The following is a 19,743-nucleotide window of genomic DNA, read 5'->3' on the forward strand; positions in this document are numbered from 1 at the left end:
AAGCATACACTCTTCTAAGGTAAAAGGCATCTCTGACTCATGCTCTGGAGGCTGCTTGAAGTCTCTTATTTTGGTTGCTTGAGAGTCTCTGAGAGTTTCCTGGGTCCATGGCACAGAATAGGATAAGGATCCATAGGATTACATTCCTGATCTGAATTTGAAGAAGAACAAACTTGTATATATTATGATATAGATGGAAGGACTATATCCATGTCTTGCAATGTTTATTCAGACCTTAAGCTTCAACCTGAAGCTAAGAAAGAATGATAATAAGATTGGCAAATATCTTGGAACTGACCCAGAGAGAAACTAGCACAAATATTCATTGTCCCTGGTGTTATGTAGACTGATTTGGACTCAGAAGTCAAGAATGTTACTGAAATCAGAAAGTTTTTGGTAAAGGCTCTACCAAACCTACTGTCAATTCATCTTCAAAACAACAATAATTAATTCCATTAGATTCTCCTGTGGAATGGATAGTTGGCCAGAACTCATACTCTTCCACTTCGTGGCTTCTTTTGACTAGAAATCTGCAGCTACAGTACTTTCTACTTATATTATGGAAATATCTTCCAAATAGAGCTGTATTCCTGAACACCTTAATTTTCTGTGGGGCTGTGCTAGACATCTTCTCCTTGTGTCACTTTTGAGTGCACTGAATGCTTTTAGTCCATCTCTATTCTGCAAAGCTGTGAGGGTGTCAGGTTTTACCTATCTCGGATTCAGCTATCTTTTTTGTTGTTGTTGTTCTTGCTGCCTTTCTAAAGTTCTCCTGGGTAAGGGATATGATAATATCTGGACTCTCAGATTTTTCATACCCATCTTGGTGATCTAGCACTGCCCAGACCCTCCCTCAGACAGCTCGTATCTAGGGAGGAAAAGGGAATATTCTGACTACCTCCTTCTTTTCAGGGACACACAAATATCTAAGAACTCCTGGCATCCCATCCAACTTTTCTTCTCCCATTCCAGCATGGGGAAACTTTATCTGGTATTGTGTGTGTGATTTGTCAACTAATTATCCAAATTTGTATTTTATGTTCTCATTTCCACAGAATGCAGGCTTTTGGAATTCAGTGACTTTTTATCATTTCTTGTCAAAAAAAAAAGGCTTTCCAATATGAACTACAAAGTGGGTAGTAGTGGTAGATAATGGAAAATACAGTTGTGAAGACTAATGTCAATGTATTTAACCCCATCTTAAAAAAATTACTCTCAAGTAAAATTCTTGCTACTTATTTAATTATAGTTTTTATTGTTTTACTGGTATTAATGGAATATTTTTTCTTATTTCCAGAGTATCACAAAACAAAATGAACATCATAAGCTATGTCTATGTTCAAAAGACACAGTATTTTTAGGAAAGAATGAGAGTTGGACTTCAAAATGAAAATTGGGATGGGTAAAGGGGCAAGTTAAAAAAACAGTGGAAATTATTTATTAAAGAGAATGGAACTTGGAGCTAAAGCTGGCCAAAGATGTTGATCAGCATGCTTTGAGTAGATGAAGTTGTGTTTTGGATAAATAATTTCACAACCTAACCCACTCTGTGTTAGATAATTTCTTATTCAATGAAAAGATATTTAATTATTTAATTCAAGGAAGCAGTAAAATTATACCAAGGAAATGTATTTTTAATTTACTCATTTATTTCACAGGCATGTAATGATATGAGAAACTTCATTGATTTGTTTTGAGTTTGACTCTTTTTCAGCTTTCATATGAACTTCTCTTTTTCAGCAGACTCTGCCCACTTCAGGAGTTTCAGTTCCTGAGGTGCGTAAGCAAAAACAGGTTTTCACACTTACAATTATAGGTCATTATACATCTTGTATGGCTGTAAAGAACATTTTGTGCTGGCTCAGTGACATTCGAATACCAGCATTTTATATTTTATTTTTTTCATATTCTGCTAATTGGAAGTGGTGGTTTTCATATTTTCAATGATGGGATAGACTTGAAGAATTTTCTATCTATATTTGTTATAAGCATTAAGAAAACAAGAAGTTATGTGACCTAGACTTCACAGAGAAAAATAAAGATAACTTTACAAAGAGTTTTTACTAGCATAGAAAAATATAGTGCCATTCCCATTTTTTCACATTAAAATGTAAATACATTGCTGGAAATCCAAAACAATTTATTCTTTGAGCCATCAAAATGTAAGTTTCAGTGGCAGTATGTTGAGAGACTCTTGCTTACTTTGAAGTGTCCATCACTTTCAAATGAATGCAACATTAATCACCTAGCCCATGCCATTGTATAGAAAAACATCGGAATAAAATATAGTCAGAATAAATGGCTTTTGTTTTGAAAATAAATGTAAGCATTGCCACAACAATCATTTTCAGTAACATTTTTGCTTTACCTTTGCATTGATGATGCAAAGCCTCCACATTGTTCTGTGACAATATCCAATTCAATTGTTATTATCTCTATAGGAAATGCCCAAATGGTATTGTTTTCCTTAAAATTATAATTAAAATCTGCTTATTTTGGAAAGTATTACTTATATGAATGCTACATAAGATTATGAATTTATTTAGAGGATAACATGTTTGCAAAAAAGTTTAATAACTGCTATTTTCTCCCCACCAAAAATGACTTTTTAATCAGTGTAGACCCCTTCGTTAAATTAAAAAAAAAGTTCTCATTTTTAACCAGAGACATACTCAAAAATACTTGGAGATACACTTAATGTTTCTAATCTAAGAAAATGTTAAACTGATTTTATATTCTTTAAGTGAGTTGATGACATTATTATCAAAATTATTATTATAAAATAGAGATGCTAAATTATACACTCAAGTGACAAAAGTGTTAGGACAGTTTATTATTTCATTGGATTATTTAAGTGTGAGAGAATTAATTTTGCATCCTCAGATTCTTGAGTTTGTTTCTGCCCCTATTACCAGCCCAATCAAGCGAATATAGGCATTGCATTTGAGATCTAAAGTTTTCTCGTTAGATCTGTTAATCTCCAAAGCATCCCTGTGTATTCAGTTATATAATTTGTGTCATATAGATTGAGTAAATAGATCTGAATTTTTGTTTTTATATTTTTTTAATTTTTAGGAAAAAAGTCTTTATTTTGATATGAAGTTTTTAAAAGTCTTCCTATACTTATTTTTTTCTGGCACTATATATTGGTTTACATTAAGTAAAACTTCCCAGTATCCCTCAAAGTCATTATATAAGATTTTTCAACTTTGTTGTTCCAAAAATTTCCTTAAGCCCATGCATGGATATATGCATGGCTGAGTGTGTGAATACACATATATACACACAGAAAGACAAGAAACCTTATGTTCTACCATCAGGAACAGTTGCTCCTTGGTTAACGGAAAATGTGGTTAAAGTATATGTGGGAGAACATATAGAAAGATATATACATACATTAAATGTTTAACTTAAAATATATACATTTATATTAATTGGCTATATTTTTGAAGATTAAGGGCTTTTCTATGAGGACAGATCTTCTAATTGGAAATGGTATCTTGCCTTTCTTGCATATATCACAAGCTTATCACTTATAATGGTTTCAATTCTTTTAAAGTATAACAAAAACTCAAGAACAACTGTGAAGAAATCTGAGTGTAAAAATTCTCACTATTTCTATTATTAATACCCAGAGCTTGCACAGTTGTTCTCTCTAAACTTAATTTGACCACTCCTCATATACACCACACACACACACCACACAGGCACACACACACACACACACACACACACAATTTGTGTTATTTTGTCTTTCTAAAGCTTACAGGTTATTTTTCATAAAGACGACTCTTTCATTTTGTATTCAAAATTCAATGATTTGAGTAATAATTAAATTACACCGTTACAATTACAAGGTGAGTTTTACTTAGAACTGGCATAAACAGATTGAGGGCTAATAAGTCACTATGTTGAGCATTTAGCTTAGGTGGTAGAAAGAGACAATGAGTGTGAGCATAAGAGAGCTGCCTCCTGGTACTTACTTTCAGTTTACTGTGGACGACAGTCAGTATGGTTTACAAAGGGATTGGAGAGTGAGGAATATCGAGGTTGGGTACAAAGTCTGTTTTTTTTTTGTTTTGTTTTGTTTTTTGAGACAGAGTCTCACTCTGTCTCCCAGGCTGGAGTACAGTGGCACGATCTCAGCTCGCTGCAGCCTCTGCCTCCTGGGTTCAAGTGATTCTCCTGCCTCAGCCGCCGGAGTAGCTGGGATCATAGGCACATGCCACCACGCCCGGCTAATTTTTTGTATTTTTAGTAGAGACGAGGTTTCACCATGTTGGCCAGGCTGGTCTCGAGCTCCTGACCTCATGATCTGCCCACGTCAGCCTCCCAAAGTGCTGAGATTACAGGTGTGAGCCACCGCGCCCAGCCCAAAGTCTGCTTTTGTATATAAAGTATACGCATACATATATGTGTATGTATACTATACACACACACACACACACACATACACACATTATTTTATAATGGTGCTGCCATGTACTAGCACATAGCCAAAATAAAGATAACTTTACAAAGAGTTTTTACTAGCATAGAAAAATATAGTGCCATTCCCATTTTTTCACATTAAAATGTAAATACATTGCTGGAAATCCAAAACAATTTATTCTTTGAGCCATCAAAATGTAAGTTTCAGTGGCAGTATGTTGAGAGAAAATTGAATTATTTTGGCATAGACCTTCTTATTCCTAAATTTCATTCCCTCCAATAAGAATTTCCTTAACAGAAATCTTGCAAGTGGTTTATACCCAGAATAAAATTATCCTAGGAGAAAATATGAACTTCATATGTAATGTGTGAAAACAGGGACTTATGGATCAAGTCACCAAGTGTACCTTCAAGTGTAGGAAGTGACTAACACCCCCAGGTACTTTAAGACCAGTTGTCATTTTTTCTGCTTTGTTGCCCCCCGTCTCCAAAAAAGATACCACCCAGATCACCACAGCAATTATTCTCAGCTATGGTGACTTAGTGGGCAAATAAAGTACAGTATGTTAAATAAATCATACTTCTTTACAACACTTACCTTTTACTGCTATGACCAAACAGTATACCTGTGATTAACTTAATAATAAAATATATAAAAATTTTTATCTCTACTTTAAAATCATTGCCATTTACTGAGTGGCTGTTTTATGTCAGTACTTTTATCTAAATTTTCTTACTTTTTTCTAACATAAACTTTCCAATTTATAGTTAAAATAAATGGTAACATAGCAATGGTAAATAATTCGCCTAAGCTTACACAGAAATAAAAGACAAAGCTGCAATTTGGCTTCTAAACTCATACTTTTGCCTTTACAAAAAGTTGTTTTTGCTTTTTTTAAAAGTACTTACTTAAGTTTAAAAGAAATAAAAATCTTTAGACCTTGTATCATTTATTATATTTATGTTTAAAACTTTATAATTAAAAAAATTCAAAACTGTTTTTTCTAGTCAGCAAATAGTTTTGCTGCAATTTCCAAAGATTACTAATAGATTTAGAGCCTTCATCATTTTTGAAATGGATTTGTTTCCTTCAACCTCTAAAATGTTCAAATCCCACATTAAGTCCATATTGATTAAAGGTGCAGCTTTGCAGTTTGTTAGTAAGTTGGTGTCTCAGACCGAACCTTCGTAAGCCCCGCTGAATATGATAACATTTCTGCATCAGAGCGATCTTAACTGCTGTGAATCTATGTGATACCTTGGGTTAAAAACTCTAGGGTTTCTGGAAAATTCATGTGGCCTAGCTCCAGTGGCAGAAAGGACTAAATCTCCATTCAGGCAAGTTGTGCAGTAGTAGCAGGGAAAGTAAGTTCTACGATTCAAGTGATGGATGCTGTTGGCAGGAAAGCACTCGCCTTTGTGGCTTTGTACCAGTGGAGGTGCTTTGCTGCTGCCAGTTTCTCATGCTGAGATTGGACAAAAAGAAGAAAACCCTGTTCTTGAGGTAATCATCACTTGCTGCTTGCAGTTTGCCAGTGATCGATAACAGCAGGCTTAAGTATTGTGGTAAACAACCCTTTTGTGAAAGCAGTTTTCACCAGTGTACAAATACTCTACCTCTGAGAATCAGCATGATGTAGACAAAGATTTTTTTTTAGAGCACATATTTAAAGTGAGGTCTTTTTATTTTATTTATTTCATCTTTCTATTTTCTGTGAATGGTCTTTTTGGCTTTTCTTCTCTGTTTATTATGATGATTATTCTTTTGGAATTCTAATACAATATATTCCCCAGTTAAGATCTGTTGTGCTACTTGTGGAGTCTACGGATCACAAAACACTGAATTCTATGTTTAAAATGTCTACATAGCAAACACAAATGGTTGATATTTGAAAATGCTCAAATATCAATAACTGTATTTTATATTTTGTAGTTATATGTTCTATTTTCTTTCATGACTTTTTTTTTAGTTAGAGTAGCTCTTTTCAGTGTTTGAATAATTTCTATTGATTAAAGCAACAATTTTCCAACTCTTTGTATATCTAGGATGATTTATCTGGCAGAAGGAAATTTGCCTTAATTACAACAATGTAATTTATTTTGTGGTTTAGAGCCCCAAAACTTAAAGAAAGAAACTGAAGGTTAAGTGGCAAACACTGTCCCCTATTATCAGAGAGCAATTTTATCCTGAATGATTGTGCAACCTAAGATTGGTGAGCTGTTTCTGAAACTTTTCAGTAACTTCAACATTGGTAATTAACTCTCATAAATATCATAATAGAGGTCTGCCAGTCAGGGTCAATTTACCTCCCCAAAAAAGCTAGTGAAACCCGGTGGACAGGAAATTTTTCAAGGATACAATTGCCTCCCCCTTCCTGTCCCTCATATAAAAAGGAGAGACAATTTTCTCAATGGAAATAGAAGAAAAATTAAATAGTGATGAGGCTCTCCTGTTTTTAAGATTTTAGACTGGATTAATTCCACAAATTCCACACATTTGCATTTTTCCCCAAAGAAATCACTTGGTTTTCTTGATGCGTGTGTCTGTGTGTTTGTGTTTAAATGAACGCTTACCATTTTAGTATTAGCTAGATACTATAATAAAACACCCAGACAGATGGATACACTGAGGATTTAAAAATTAACTTGTTATATACCTCTTTCTCATAATTCTGGATTTCATAAATGAAATCTCATGAGTTGAAAACTCAATTTAGGGTTTTAAAATTTGTTTTTATTTATATATTTATTTATTTTTAGAGATAGAGTCTCACTCTGTCACTCAGGATGGAGTTCAGCGGTACAATCTTGGCTCACTGCAGCCTCCATCCCCAGACTCAAGTGATCCTCCCACTTCAGCTTCCAGAGTAACTGGGACCACAGGTGTCCACCACCATGCCTGATTATATTTTTGCGTTTTTAGTAGCGACAGGGTCTCACCATGTTGCCCAGGCTGGTCTTGAACTCCTGGGCTCAAGCGATCTGCCTGCTTCAGCCTCCCAAAATGCTGGGATTACAGGTGTGAGCCACCACACGCAGCCCGTTTGTATTATTTAGTCTCCTGCCCAGCTTACTTAGGGGGGTGACTACTTGGAGGGACATGATGCCATTTAATCAACTACTATCTCTGCCAGTTGGAGGTTCTTAGAACACAAAAATTTCCCTAGCTATACGTGTGGCCAAGAGTAAAGTAATATTAATAGATGGTTTCGTAGCTCTTTAAAAACTTATACTTGCATGTCTTAAATTTCCATTAAAACATGAATATTTAATCTGGTGCAAATTCCCAGTTCCATTGTAACTAATCAAATTGAATTTTATTTAATTCTTCAAGTGTAAGCATTTTATAAATCAAATGCCAAACAACAATTGTTGGATAATTAGGAAGAATAACTGTATTAAGGTATATCTTTCACATTGCAGATTTTTACAAAATATTGATGCCATGTTTTGTATATGTGCATGCAAGAATGCTGGAGTAAATTATTTCCACACTCACCAACAGCATTAAGTTTTTGAACAGCTAACACAAGCTATGCATTTTCAAATATAAGCGTTGAACTTTTAAATTTTAAATATGTTCCTGATGTATCCACTGAATTTTTTTTCATACACACACACATTTGGAAATATAAAAACAATGTTGATAAGTACCCAAAAAGGCAACCACAACTATTTTACATCATTCATGGTAACTTTTATATTGAATACATACTTTAATGTAGTGACAATATTACAGACTATACATTTTCTATTAAACCTTACACAACTCTGAGAAATAGGTATCACTATCTCCGTTTTGCCAAAGCATAAACCCTCTAGCTTACATAATACTTAAGTAGTAGGGATGAGATTCAACTCAGGCATTCTGATTCCAAACCTCATCTAATAATTCACTCCTATATACATTATGCCATTTAACTATCTATGAATAAAATTATAATTTGCAAACTTAAAAAGAAGGAACTTTCTTTTAAAAATCAATATTTTTGCCAGAAATTATGCTTATATGAAAGCACATCATTTTCCAAACAACTTGAATTTCAGGAATCCTATTATGGCATCCATTTTCAGCCACACACAAAATATGTTCAGTGTTTTTGCACCATGGAATTGCAAGGTAAATGGACTATGCGGATTAGCATTTGTTTTAGTCAGAGACGATTTCTGATCCATCTAGCCCTAATATATCTAAAAACAGCTTTACTTTCAAAGCTATTTAAAAATGTCTTTCTAGGAATAAATTCAGTGCTTGACAGCAGAGAACGGTGATTATACTTAAAAAATGTATTGTACTTGGGTGATGATCACTCTAAATACCCTTACTTGATCACTACACATCATATACATGTAAAACATTTCTCAGTTACCCCATACATTTACACAAATAAAAACCTATCTTTCTAAATTACAGAAGTTGAAATGGTTCTCTAACAAGCAAATATAGGAACTAGGAAATATATATAGCTGAGTAAGTGATAGGAAATGTGTGGCACTAAAGCACTTAAGCACCCATGGCGTGCATTGCCAATCAATTAGGACAATTTTTCACATCAAGCCTAAAATCTCCAAGAATCCTTCTCAACAGTTGCTTCAAGAACTTAGAAAACTTTTTGTAAAAAGTTTTCATTTATTTCTTCATTCATTTATCCTGACTTTTGTTAGTCACTGATTTAGGATCTGATATAGACCAGTGAAACAAAGAAAGTTCTTTTACTTATGGAACTTTGATTAAGATGAAAGAATGCAGACAATTAAACAAATCAAATAAATAATACTTTAGATTGTGATAATTGATGTTTTAAAAGGAGGCTGAAAGGACTAGAGAAACTTCTCTGACATTTGACCACATCCTGAAGTCAGGACCAAGGCCAACGAATGTGCAGTGGCAAGTTTTCCAGCAGACTGCAGAATGATTGCAAGAGCTCTGAATTTAAAGCATGATTGTTATGATCAAGGAACAATGAGGAGACCAGTGCAGCTGGAGTAGGGTAAAAAAAGGGATGAGTTTGGCTTTTGTGTAGAGAACTGAGTGTAGGGAGACAAAAATGGAAGTAGAATGATTCATTAGGTGATAGTTACAATAATCCAAGCAAAAAAAGATAATGGCTGTTTAAACCATATAATGAGGCAGGTGGTGAGTAGTCATCCAGTTTGAGATTGATTTTCAAGGGACAGAGTAGGCAGGAAATTTTAAAACTAATCTTGGACATTTTACAATTTTGTGTTTTAGGCCCTCATGTGAACATATAGAAACAATATCTGCATGTGGAAATTAAGGCTCAGGTAGAAATCAGAACAAGAATTATACATTTAGAAATCTTCATAAAAATGAAACTGAAATCTGTGGGGATGAATGAAGTTACCTAGGGAGTGAGGGTAGATAGAGAAGATGAGAAGTCCAAGGAAGAGGCTGAGTCTTACAGGTGGTGAAGCTGGAGAAGCAATGGGCGAAAGAGACTATGAGGGCGAAGTTGTGAAGGAAGAAGAGAGCTCAGAGAAAGAAGTGTCTTGGAAGCCACATGAGGCAAGTTTTCAAAGAGTAAGAAGAGAACAATTCTGTCAGATGCTGCTGAAAGGTTTGAGAAGATGAAGACTGACCATTAGATGTGAAACTGAGACGGTCATTGGTGATTTTAATAAAAGATAGTTTGGTAGAGTAATGGTGATACAGGTTGATTGGGTTGTGTTAAGAGAGAGTGAAAAGAGAGGAAATAGAAACAGGGAGCAGGCAACTCCTAAAAGAAATTTTTTTACTATGAGGAACAAAGTAATTAGCTGGGATGGAATGTCAGTTTTAAGATATATGCTATTTTTGATATAAATAGTAGCTTAAAAGTCCATCATGCAATTAAAAATAATTTTCAATATTGCATGTATTTATAAGCTTTTCTTAGTACTCAATACCACATTCTTTAAATTATAATCCTATACCCTTTATCTGTATCATTGCATATGAAAATAATCAGCTTTAGTAATCCTTAGTAACTTTTGATAGAGTCATAATTGGGCATATAGGGATAATACAATTTGGTATTCTTTCTCATTATTTCTCTAAATGGTGGTTCGATCATGAAGCTATCATATATATTGAGCCAGTTGAAAATAACAGCTTTCATATTATTCACTAGGAACTTCAAATTAGAAAGTTGAGCCTGTGTTTGTAACCATGAAACTCTTCTATTAGTAAAACAACTTAACATTTTATTATGTTATTTTCCTAATTTTTATTTTTATCAAAATTTTCTTTTTTACAGGAAAGACAATCAACAGTGAAAAAGGAAAAGAGTGGTCCCCAGCAGCCAAACAAAGTGATCGACAAGAATAAAATGCAAAGAGCCAACTCTGTTACTGTAGATGGACAAGGCCTGCAGGTATGATTTTTTAAATCAAAATTTTAGTAGGTTTCATATTTGATACTTCTAGGCTCTAAAGGGGCATATGTTCAGCTATCAACACATTTGTTTAATCTGCATATTAGCCTAGTAGACTCTTTCAGAAAGATCTTTATTAATTTATCAAGATGTCAGTCGTACAGTTGATTGACAGAGTAACATTCTGGTTAAATTAATCATTTGTGATTTTATCTCCATTTAAACTCAAATTGGCAAGAGATCTTTTGAAAGATTTGCAAAGTTTTGCTAAATATACACACTTATTAAATACATATGTGTTATTCATTTACAGGTATACTTTATATCTCTCTATATATTTATATTTAGCATGGGTATGATATGAAGAGTCACTTTGATAGCAAAAAAGTCTTTAGGAGAGAAGAAACTGAACTCTGAATGCATTTTTTTCTAAATAAATAATTTTTAATAATAAAGAATTTATTATAATATATTTCTAGCTTTCAAATTTTTAAGTCAAAATTTTAAGTCAAAATTTAAACCTCGAAGATATATCTAGGTTAAATAAACACAGGTAGTCATTTATTAATACTTTTATATAAAAACGTGTAAGTTATCTTTATGGTCTGTGGCATCAAGAATAACATTTTAAGACATTGTATGGGGTGAATGTATAACATTTACTTACCTCTGTTTTTTACCTGTATTTCTTACTTCAACAGAAAAATCGTCAATAAAGTTGGCTTAATTTATGAAATTGTGGATTTAAGTATGTTTTTCTACTTATGTTTTTGTGTTCCAACTGCCTATACTTCAAGTTTCACATTCTCTGGGAATATTTACCAACAATTTAACATACAGACATTATGTCACGCACTTGCATTCATTATATTTGATTTTCTATCATCTTTGTTTATTTCTTATTTTATTTCTGATACTATAGATTATGTCTTTTGTATTTTTCAATATGAAAACACAGTTCAGGGCACATAGTAGATGCCTAAATGCTTGCTTCTTTATCATCTTGAATATGTCATTAAAATTTAATAATAATTTATTAAATATAACTAACTTACTGTTTATCTAAAAATCCATTGTGAATAGAAAATTTTTCATAAATTATTAAACTCAAATATAAAAGGAGGGAATTCTGAATAATAAAATTATTATATATTAGAGAATAGAAAATTTAACTATAAAAAAGTAAATCAATATGTACATTTTGGAACTCATATCCATATGTTTAGAAATTTCATAGGAGCCGTCAAATATAAAATCTATCCACAATTTTATTAGCGAAAAATTCATTAATTAAATTATCCTATAAAATTTTTATTGAAAAAAATCAACATTTTAATTCAATACGTGGATGGCTAATGTTGATAAGTTTCAATCTTCAGCTACTCTGGGTTCCTGGAGTGAAATTAATGAAAGGGAAGCCCAATTCTGAAATCTAATTGTATTTCACATGACTAGGCACATACTTCTCATCACAGATGGGAAGCATATATCATTTGTTAAATAGGATAGCTTAAACATTATGATGGTATTCTATACATATTAGCTTGTTTAATTCTCTCAATAAACATATGAGATCAATACTATTATTATTATCATTTTCAAAATCATGTTGATGCTCAGAAGTAAGATAACTTCCCCAAGGACACAGTCAGTGGTAAAACCAAGGTTTGAATGAAGACCATCTGACTAGAGTTTATGTGTTTCACTCCCAAGACACCCTGTCTCTTTGCTTAAAATTTTTCAGCATGTATGTAACTGCTAAACTTCTGAACATCTTGTTCTTCTATGTACTTTTATATTGCTGCAGGCTTTGAGATACAATTTATGTACGCAACAGAATTTTAACTCCTCTAATCTCAGTTTTCCAAGATTTTCATAATCGTGCCTCAATTTGCCCAGACATCAAAACCAAAATTAAATAGTACATGCAGTATTTTAAAGATTTTAAACCTACATAGTAATATGTTTGATTTTATTTTCTATTTTAAAATAATCTGAAATATTTGACCTTATTACAACTAAATTAGTCACATTAAAAATCTTAGATGATTAACATTCTTTGTAGATGTGTTTCATCTCTCTAACCAGATAATAACTTTTTATAACTTTCTTTGACATATAAAAGTGTCAGCTAAAATTGTGAGTGGGACAAGTATAGAAATCAGCCCTAACAAAACACCAGTTAAAAAAATACCATACGTGTAGTAATAATTTTTTGAATTAAAAAAAGTTGGTATATAATCATGTGCAAAAGTCTGTTGTACCTCAGCAGAAAGGACCAAAATAGAATACACATATAAAGCCACATAGTTTTGGAGAAAAAAAATAAAAGAATAAAGTTCTAGATAGCTGTTATATGCAAAATGAAAAAAATAGTAATTTTGTGTTGTATTTATCAATTTTAAAATACCAAAATGTTTGTTTATTATCAAGAAAGGTAAAAAGATCTGCCATAAAATTAATTTTTTCCATGAGCTTTAAAAAATATATATCATTAAAAAGCATTGAGTTGCAGCCCAGTTTGCATATAACTCAGTGACAGAAGAGATCTACACTGCTTAAAGAAGACTATTAATCATAGTTAAGCACATTCATCTTATTTCTTTCCAGCTAACCAGCATAATGATCAGGATTATTATTTCTAATTAGAGGAAGTAATAGATCATGTATCACCTTAGGAGGAGTCTCATTAATTAACCCAAGTCCTAGGGGACTTCAAATAGAGGTGGTTAGGCACTCTGTCTTTGTCATCACTCACACCATAGGTTTACACTTAATACATATGATCAAATGTAATTGAAACTACGACTTCTTAACATGCAAGAGATGTAAAATTACAGATGGCTCTCCCACATGTGAAGAAATAAGGAGAAAACAGAACAATTGTTTAAACTGTATTTATGTTGAAGTTACCTTGTTCCTAAATATTCTTTGAGAAACATTTCCAAATAAAAGGGTCACTTAAGAAGTAACGAATCTGGTTTGTAACACTTCTAGCACAAGAAAGAAAGGAGGACCCTTATGCTTAAATATCTAAAACTGAACCAGTGTCTTTCCTCACAAAACTGCCTCTTTATTTTATCTTCCTTATTTGTAATATCTTATTCTTGTAATCACCAAGACTATAAACCATGCACCCATGCACTAAATGTAACTGTATAGTATATATGTATATTAAATTAATTATCTCTATATAATTAATTCACTTTCTTTGATGTATGTGTGTGTACATTTGTGTGTATGTCCTTTGCTCATTTTAGAATTCTCAACCCTGTTGACTGTTTCATAATTAGCACTTCATTGACATTCTAACTCTCTATGTAAATCCAGAATTATTACTCTATAGTTTTGAGCATTATAGCAACCTTTAAACTGAGTATCTCCATATACATAAAATGGTAGATAATAAATGATGTAAAAATAGAGCTGAGTAAGATAAGAAATATCCGGGCTAAGAGTCGAAATTGTCTATAATTTTAAGAACAATGGCTAGTTTAGGCCCCATTAATAAAGTGATATTTGGGTAAAGACTTGAAAGAGATGAAGCAGTTGGTCATTTGGATATATGCGGAATGGACAGCCCTAAGGTAAGTATATGCCTAGGGTCAATAAGAACTGTAGTTGGAGTAGGGTGGGCAAGATGGAAAGTGGTAGCAAGTAATTCAGAGAAGTAACAGGGGCTAGAATTTTTAAAGGCTTGAAGGCTCCAATAAAGACTGACTTCTGATCTGAGGGTGATGAGAAGATATTGGTGGGAGAGATAAGCAGAGGAGTGACATGATTGAAGGCTTACTCTTACAGAGATTAGATTGTTAGGGAGCCAAGAGTCCAGTACATTACTGTTGAAGTTATTCAGGGGTTATAGGATGTAGGCTTATTAGGATGGAGCAGTGGAGGTAGAGAGATGTGATGGGATTCTACATATATTTTGAGGAATGAGCAAAAGATATGCTAATGAATTGACTACAGGGTTTATGAGAAAAGCGAGGAATCAGGAACTTCTCCAATATATTAATAGTCTGGACCATGCAACTGAAATGATGAAATTGCCATTGACTGAGATAGGGGAGCATCTGTATGAATGTTTAGAGGGAAATTTCTGTTGCTGTTAGGTATCCAAATAAAAATATCAAGTAGGTAGACCAATATGTAAACCTGGAAATTAGAAGAAAAGACAGACATGAATTTGGGAGTGAAAGGCATTGATGGCAGCCATCAGATAAGATGAGATCATTAAAGGACAGTGTGTGTATACAGAGAGAAGTGATTGAACTGGGTTCCAAAACCAGTCTAACTCTAAAATCATGCTCTTTAAATGTGCTGTTTTTAACTGCCCCTTTATGTGATTAAAAAAGATTTTACATGATGAATTCTATTCAGTATGGTGGAGAATCCAGTGTGAAGAGTCTCCTGAAATGCCCTGCACATCAAATTTATAACCATTCTTCAAGATTTCAGCTACCGCAGATGCTATAAAATCTTTCTAGACACTTTCTGTCTTCATCAGTATTTTTTTGTGTGTGTGAAACCATGTTACTCTATCTCAATTATTGTTTAACTGTTTTGAAAAGACACAGGGTTCTGTAGAGAGCCTCAAGCACAATGGAAGAGTCATGGGAGATTGAGAGCAGGTTGAGGGTTCTTTCATCCTTTAAACAAATCAACTAGGATGTCATCTGTTCTATATGCTGTTCTACTTCAGATGATCTCAAATGCTGTATAAATATGTACTTCAAAGAAGGAATAGTTTTAAGCTGACAGAATTTTTGATATAGTTGTGTTTTTGTCTTTCACCTCCTACTCCACCAAAATCTATAACAAAAAGGACACAATATTTTAGGATGGCAGCAAATGTATTTTCAGAATAACTGAGTTTTACATCTTATTTCACAATTGTTTTGTGAAAGTAAAAATCCTAAATTCATAGACAGGTTGGACACAGTCCCAAAGAGAATTAGTAAGCTTGAATATAACATTGGTACCTAACTACATTGGTACTCAGATCCCATTTAGGTTTCATCAGTTGTCCCAATAATAGTTTTTTTCTGCAAAACTAGTCCAGAATCATTAATTTTCTGCTATTGATGGTTGTATTGTGTATATATATATATATATATGTACATATATATGTGTGTATATATATATGTACATATATATGTACATATATATATGAGAATGTTTTCATATGTAGGAAATACTAATGTAAATGGGAGTAGTAGTGATGGAGCAGAATTTTGGCAACTTACTCTCAAGTGGTTGAGGGAAAAAGTTAATTGAGAGTCATTGCAACTTTTCTGCAAATTTGAGATTTTTTTCAAAAAAATAAAAATATGACTGTAAAATTTAAAAAATATTAATCTAAGATATTTCCATAAAACTTTATTCACCAAAATCAGATATACTGTTTCAGAAACTAAGAAAACTATTTATATTCATTTTGTCAGTAGACATGTTTTGCATTGCAATACTATGCAAAGATAGTCTTATCTGATTGACTTCTCTGAAAACCAGAATCTGGAATCAAACAGATCAAATTGACTAATTGAAAGACTACATGTAATAATATCCACAATTTTACTTATCTCATACTTTATATGTTAGGACTGTCTGAAAATGAAATCATACTCAATAATGAGAAAAGTATTATGTAAAATAATGGTTGCTAATTGATTGATATTATTCCTGTATATCCATATTAGATATTCAACATTTGCCACCTGTGGAATATCATCATTGTTCTAAATTCTTTAAATTATCTGATTTTTCTAATACATTTAATCTGTTTCTCCGTTTAACTACCCCTAAAAATTACATCAAGATTTTGTATTTTATTTTGAGATGCCTTACAGACTATAATCTATTCCAGTGGGATATTTATTTGTTCATAACAGTATATAACTTAAAACACAATTTTAATTCCCCTTTACTTGACAATTTATAGTGATGTCTATAAATATTCTAACAATTAAATATCTCTGAAAGGCATTTCAAAACATAGTTTGAAAATAATTTGATATATTGGACTCAGCATGAATTTTTGTATAATCTCATATAGTTATAAAATGAATGTTGACTTTAGGGAGAAAAGGAAATCTCATCCGAATGAGTATTTGGGTTCAGAGTTAATACTTTGCTCGTGCTTAAAAATCTATTTACTTTGAGATTCCCATTTCTACTTAAAAACAAGTAGAAACAATTCAGATCAACTAAAAAGTCAACTAAAATCTACATCTATTTATTATTGCGTATTTGCTTATGAAAACTTTAGGAGTTTCAATTTTGTAATAGGATGAGAAATAAAGGAAATCGAACACAGCTTTTAGATACAGTTGTTTTTTGGTGTTTTTTTTCATTTTAGTTTTTAATGGGAGGAAGGGGTACCCATTGCAATCTGCAGCCACCATGGCTTAAAGATAATAGGCACTTTACGTACGTTAATTGATTGCACACATTTGGTTCAGGGGAGACCTGGGAAGTTAGTGCATAAGTTTTTCCTGCTCATCCTTCTCCCAGCTGAATTGGAGACAAATTAGGAAGAAAGAAACTTTGTCCTTTTTCCTATGGAAAGTAAAATAGAAACAGACACAGTAAATTATAATGAGAGCTAGTTGGATATGAATAGAACAATTACGAATATCTCAGTCAGTCTTCCCATTTCGGTAATGTGAAGATTTTAACATTTCCCCGTTGCCTATTCTCATTAGAAAAATGCCATTTTACTAAAGAAGTGGAGGAAAATATGTTAGAATATTTTAACTTATATTGTTAAACAGACAGGAAGGAAGGGCATGATATGATAAAATGAGTGTTTTTAATTGTCTCATTAAATATTTAAGAATGCTTTCTGGGGAGAAATAACACTGCAGTAAAGATAATTTGAATCTACTTTCAAAAAAGCAGATTGATTCAAAACTGTTCAACTTAGTATTTAGAGGACACAATTAGCTGAATACTTTTGTTATTAAATTTTTTTCATCAAACTGTATTTAGATGGGAGTTACATAGGGTTACATTGAGTAGGAATACTTTTATTTTAAAAAGTCTATTATTTAACATTGGAATCAGGTAAGAGACAACACTTGTCCTTTTCCACCCTATGTAAAACAACTCTACCCACACAAATACGTGCTATCACCTTACCTGCTTTATTTCCCATCGTGGCATGTTTCATTCCTAAATATGTATTTGTTTATTGTATATTTCTCCACTATAATATAAGCTCCATTAGGACAGAAACTTCGTCTTTCTTGTTCAACTGAGAGCTGAGTTGTGATGAAAGCGGTAGCACATGATGTATAGTCGAGTCAATTCGTGTTACCTGAAAGAGAGATCAGTAGTTAATGGACTCTATTTAGCAAATAGACTTGATTAACTAGCAACCTATTCAGCAAGCAGGAAAAGAAAGCACTGAACAAATTGTGTGGTAAGGACTCTTAGGCCAAAAGGGACCTCAAAGGATCTTATTGAGTTTCTTTCTAGTTCACAGGTGGTTGGGAAGATGGATTCCACACGTGCCTCAAAACTCTCAATTAGGACTCCTGCATAAAAGGAGGGCTCTCTATAAGTTGATCTCTTTCTTGGCTACTCATCCCTTTTTCCTCAAATTCTGCTTTATTCTGGCTCATTCACTTACTGTCTGAAAATCGTAACTTTTGTTTTTATCTTACAGGAATTACAAACGTTATTCCCTCTTCCTGACTGCCTTCCCCTCTGCCCTCTACCTAGATAGGCATGCCTTTCTTTGTGGAGGAGGTTTTCCTGTTGAACACACCACACACACACACACACACACACACACGCATGCACACACACACATTGTGGAAAGTAATATTGAAATTGTGTATTGGTATTTAATAATTTAGAAATAACAAGGAATCTTCTTCATATATATGGGCCTAATAATTTTTCCATGCATGTAACTTTTCTTATAGATTACTCCTGTGCCTGGTACTCACCCACTTTTAGTTTTTGTGAACCCCAAAAGTGGTGGAAAACAAGGAGAACGGTACGTTTTTTGATTAATTTTAGCGTCTATGTCACATATATGTAAAAAAATAGACAAAACTATGATATAAAAATGCTTAAAAACAATTATTCCTCTCTGCTAATTTTAATGCAAAATAAATGATGCTAGCATTTAATATGTTTATATGATCTTGTTTTTAGGATTGAAATTTTAATACAATGGCCTTTTGTAACTATTTTTACTATTATAGCTCAGGTGTTTGAATTCTCTCTACCCCACCTATCACCCCTATCCTGTAACAAAGAGTCTGGCTTCATAAATACTGTTGAATGAAAATTGGTTCTCTAAATGGTTAACAAGATGAATCCACATAAATCATAACTCAGTACTGAGGAACAGAATTTATACCCAACATCTAGGTAAAATATATTATAATGATTTTCTGCATGTGCATTTTGGAGAATATGATGCTATATTTCCTGGAGAAGTACAATATATTTAATCTGAATATTAATGAGCTGCATTATCAGGTATTTCAGCATTCTGGCCGATAACATTTTATTTTGTAATGAATGAATGATTAAATCATATTATTTAATACAAACATGAAAATCACTACATTGAAGAGTAAATCTTATGTCTTACTAAAGATGACAGTCATAAACAAAAATGCAGTTGTACCTGCCTTAATGCTTTTCAGATACCTCTCCTAATCTCAACCAAAAATAAGCAAGCAGATAAAAGCCTTCATAACAAACATGACAACAGTATAACAAATTTCCCTTGTGGCTCACCAAATAGCAAAGTTGAAATGTTTCCATGAATAAAGTAATTTTTTTCTACCATTTAACTTTCCAGCTTTCTTTCCATGAAATGAAGAATGCTTTTCATTATTGAATCAACAAAGCATTTTTGCTTTAAGAGTATAAGATTATTATCCCAGCACTTTGGGAGGCTGAGGTGGGCAGACCA

At 32.8% G+C, this 19,743-nt stretch overlaps 1 protein-coding gene across 13 annotated transcripts in view; it reads left to right on the top strand.

Annotated features, from left to right (window-relative positions):
- Positions 1–19,743, top strand: part of DGKB (diacylglycerol kinase beta) — a 755,291-nt gene that overhangs the window by 268,132 nt on the left and 467,416 nt on the right. For 5 of the 13 annotated variants that reach the window (XM_032760169.1, XM_032760209.1, XM_058446807.1 and 2 more), the window contains 3 exons: positions 1,744–1,776; positions 10,689–10,805; positions 18,737–18,810. In XM_032760169.1, the coding sequence (XP_032616060.1) occupies positions 1,744–1,776; positions 10,689–10,805; positions 18,737–18,810 (224 nt within the window). Of the gene's footprint in view, positions 1–1,740; positions 1,777–10,688; positions 10,806–18,736; positions 18,811–19,743 lie in introns of all 13 variants that reach the window. The other 8 variants (XM_032760162.1, XM_032760187.1, XM_032760153.2 and 5 more) reach the window with 2 other exon arrangements.

Source organism: Hylobates moloch, unplaced genomic scaffold (genome assembly GCF_009828535.3).
Source record: "Hylobates moloch isolate HMO894 unplaced genomic scaffold, HMol_V3 SCAFFOLD_1, whole genome shotgun sequence".
Taxonomy (NCBI): domain Eukaryota; kingdom Metazoa; phylum Chordata; class Mammalia; order Primates; family Hylobatidae; genus Hylobates; species Hylobates moloch.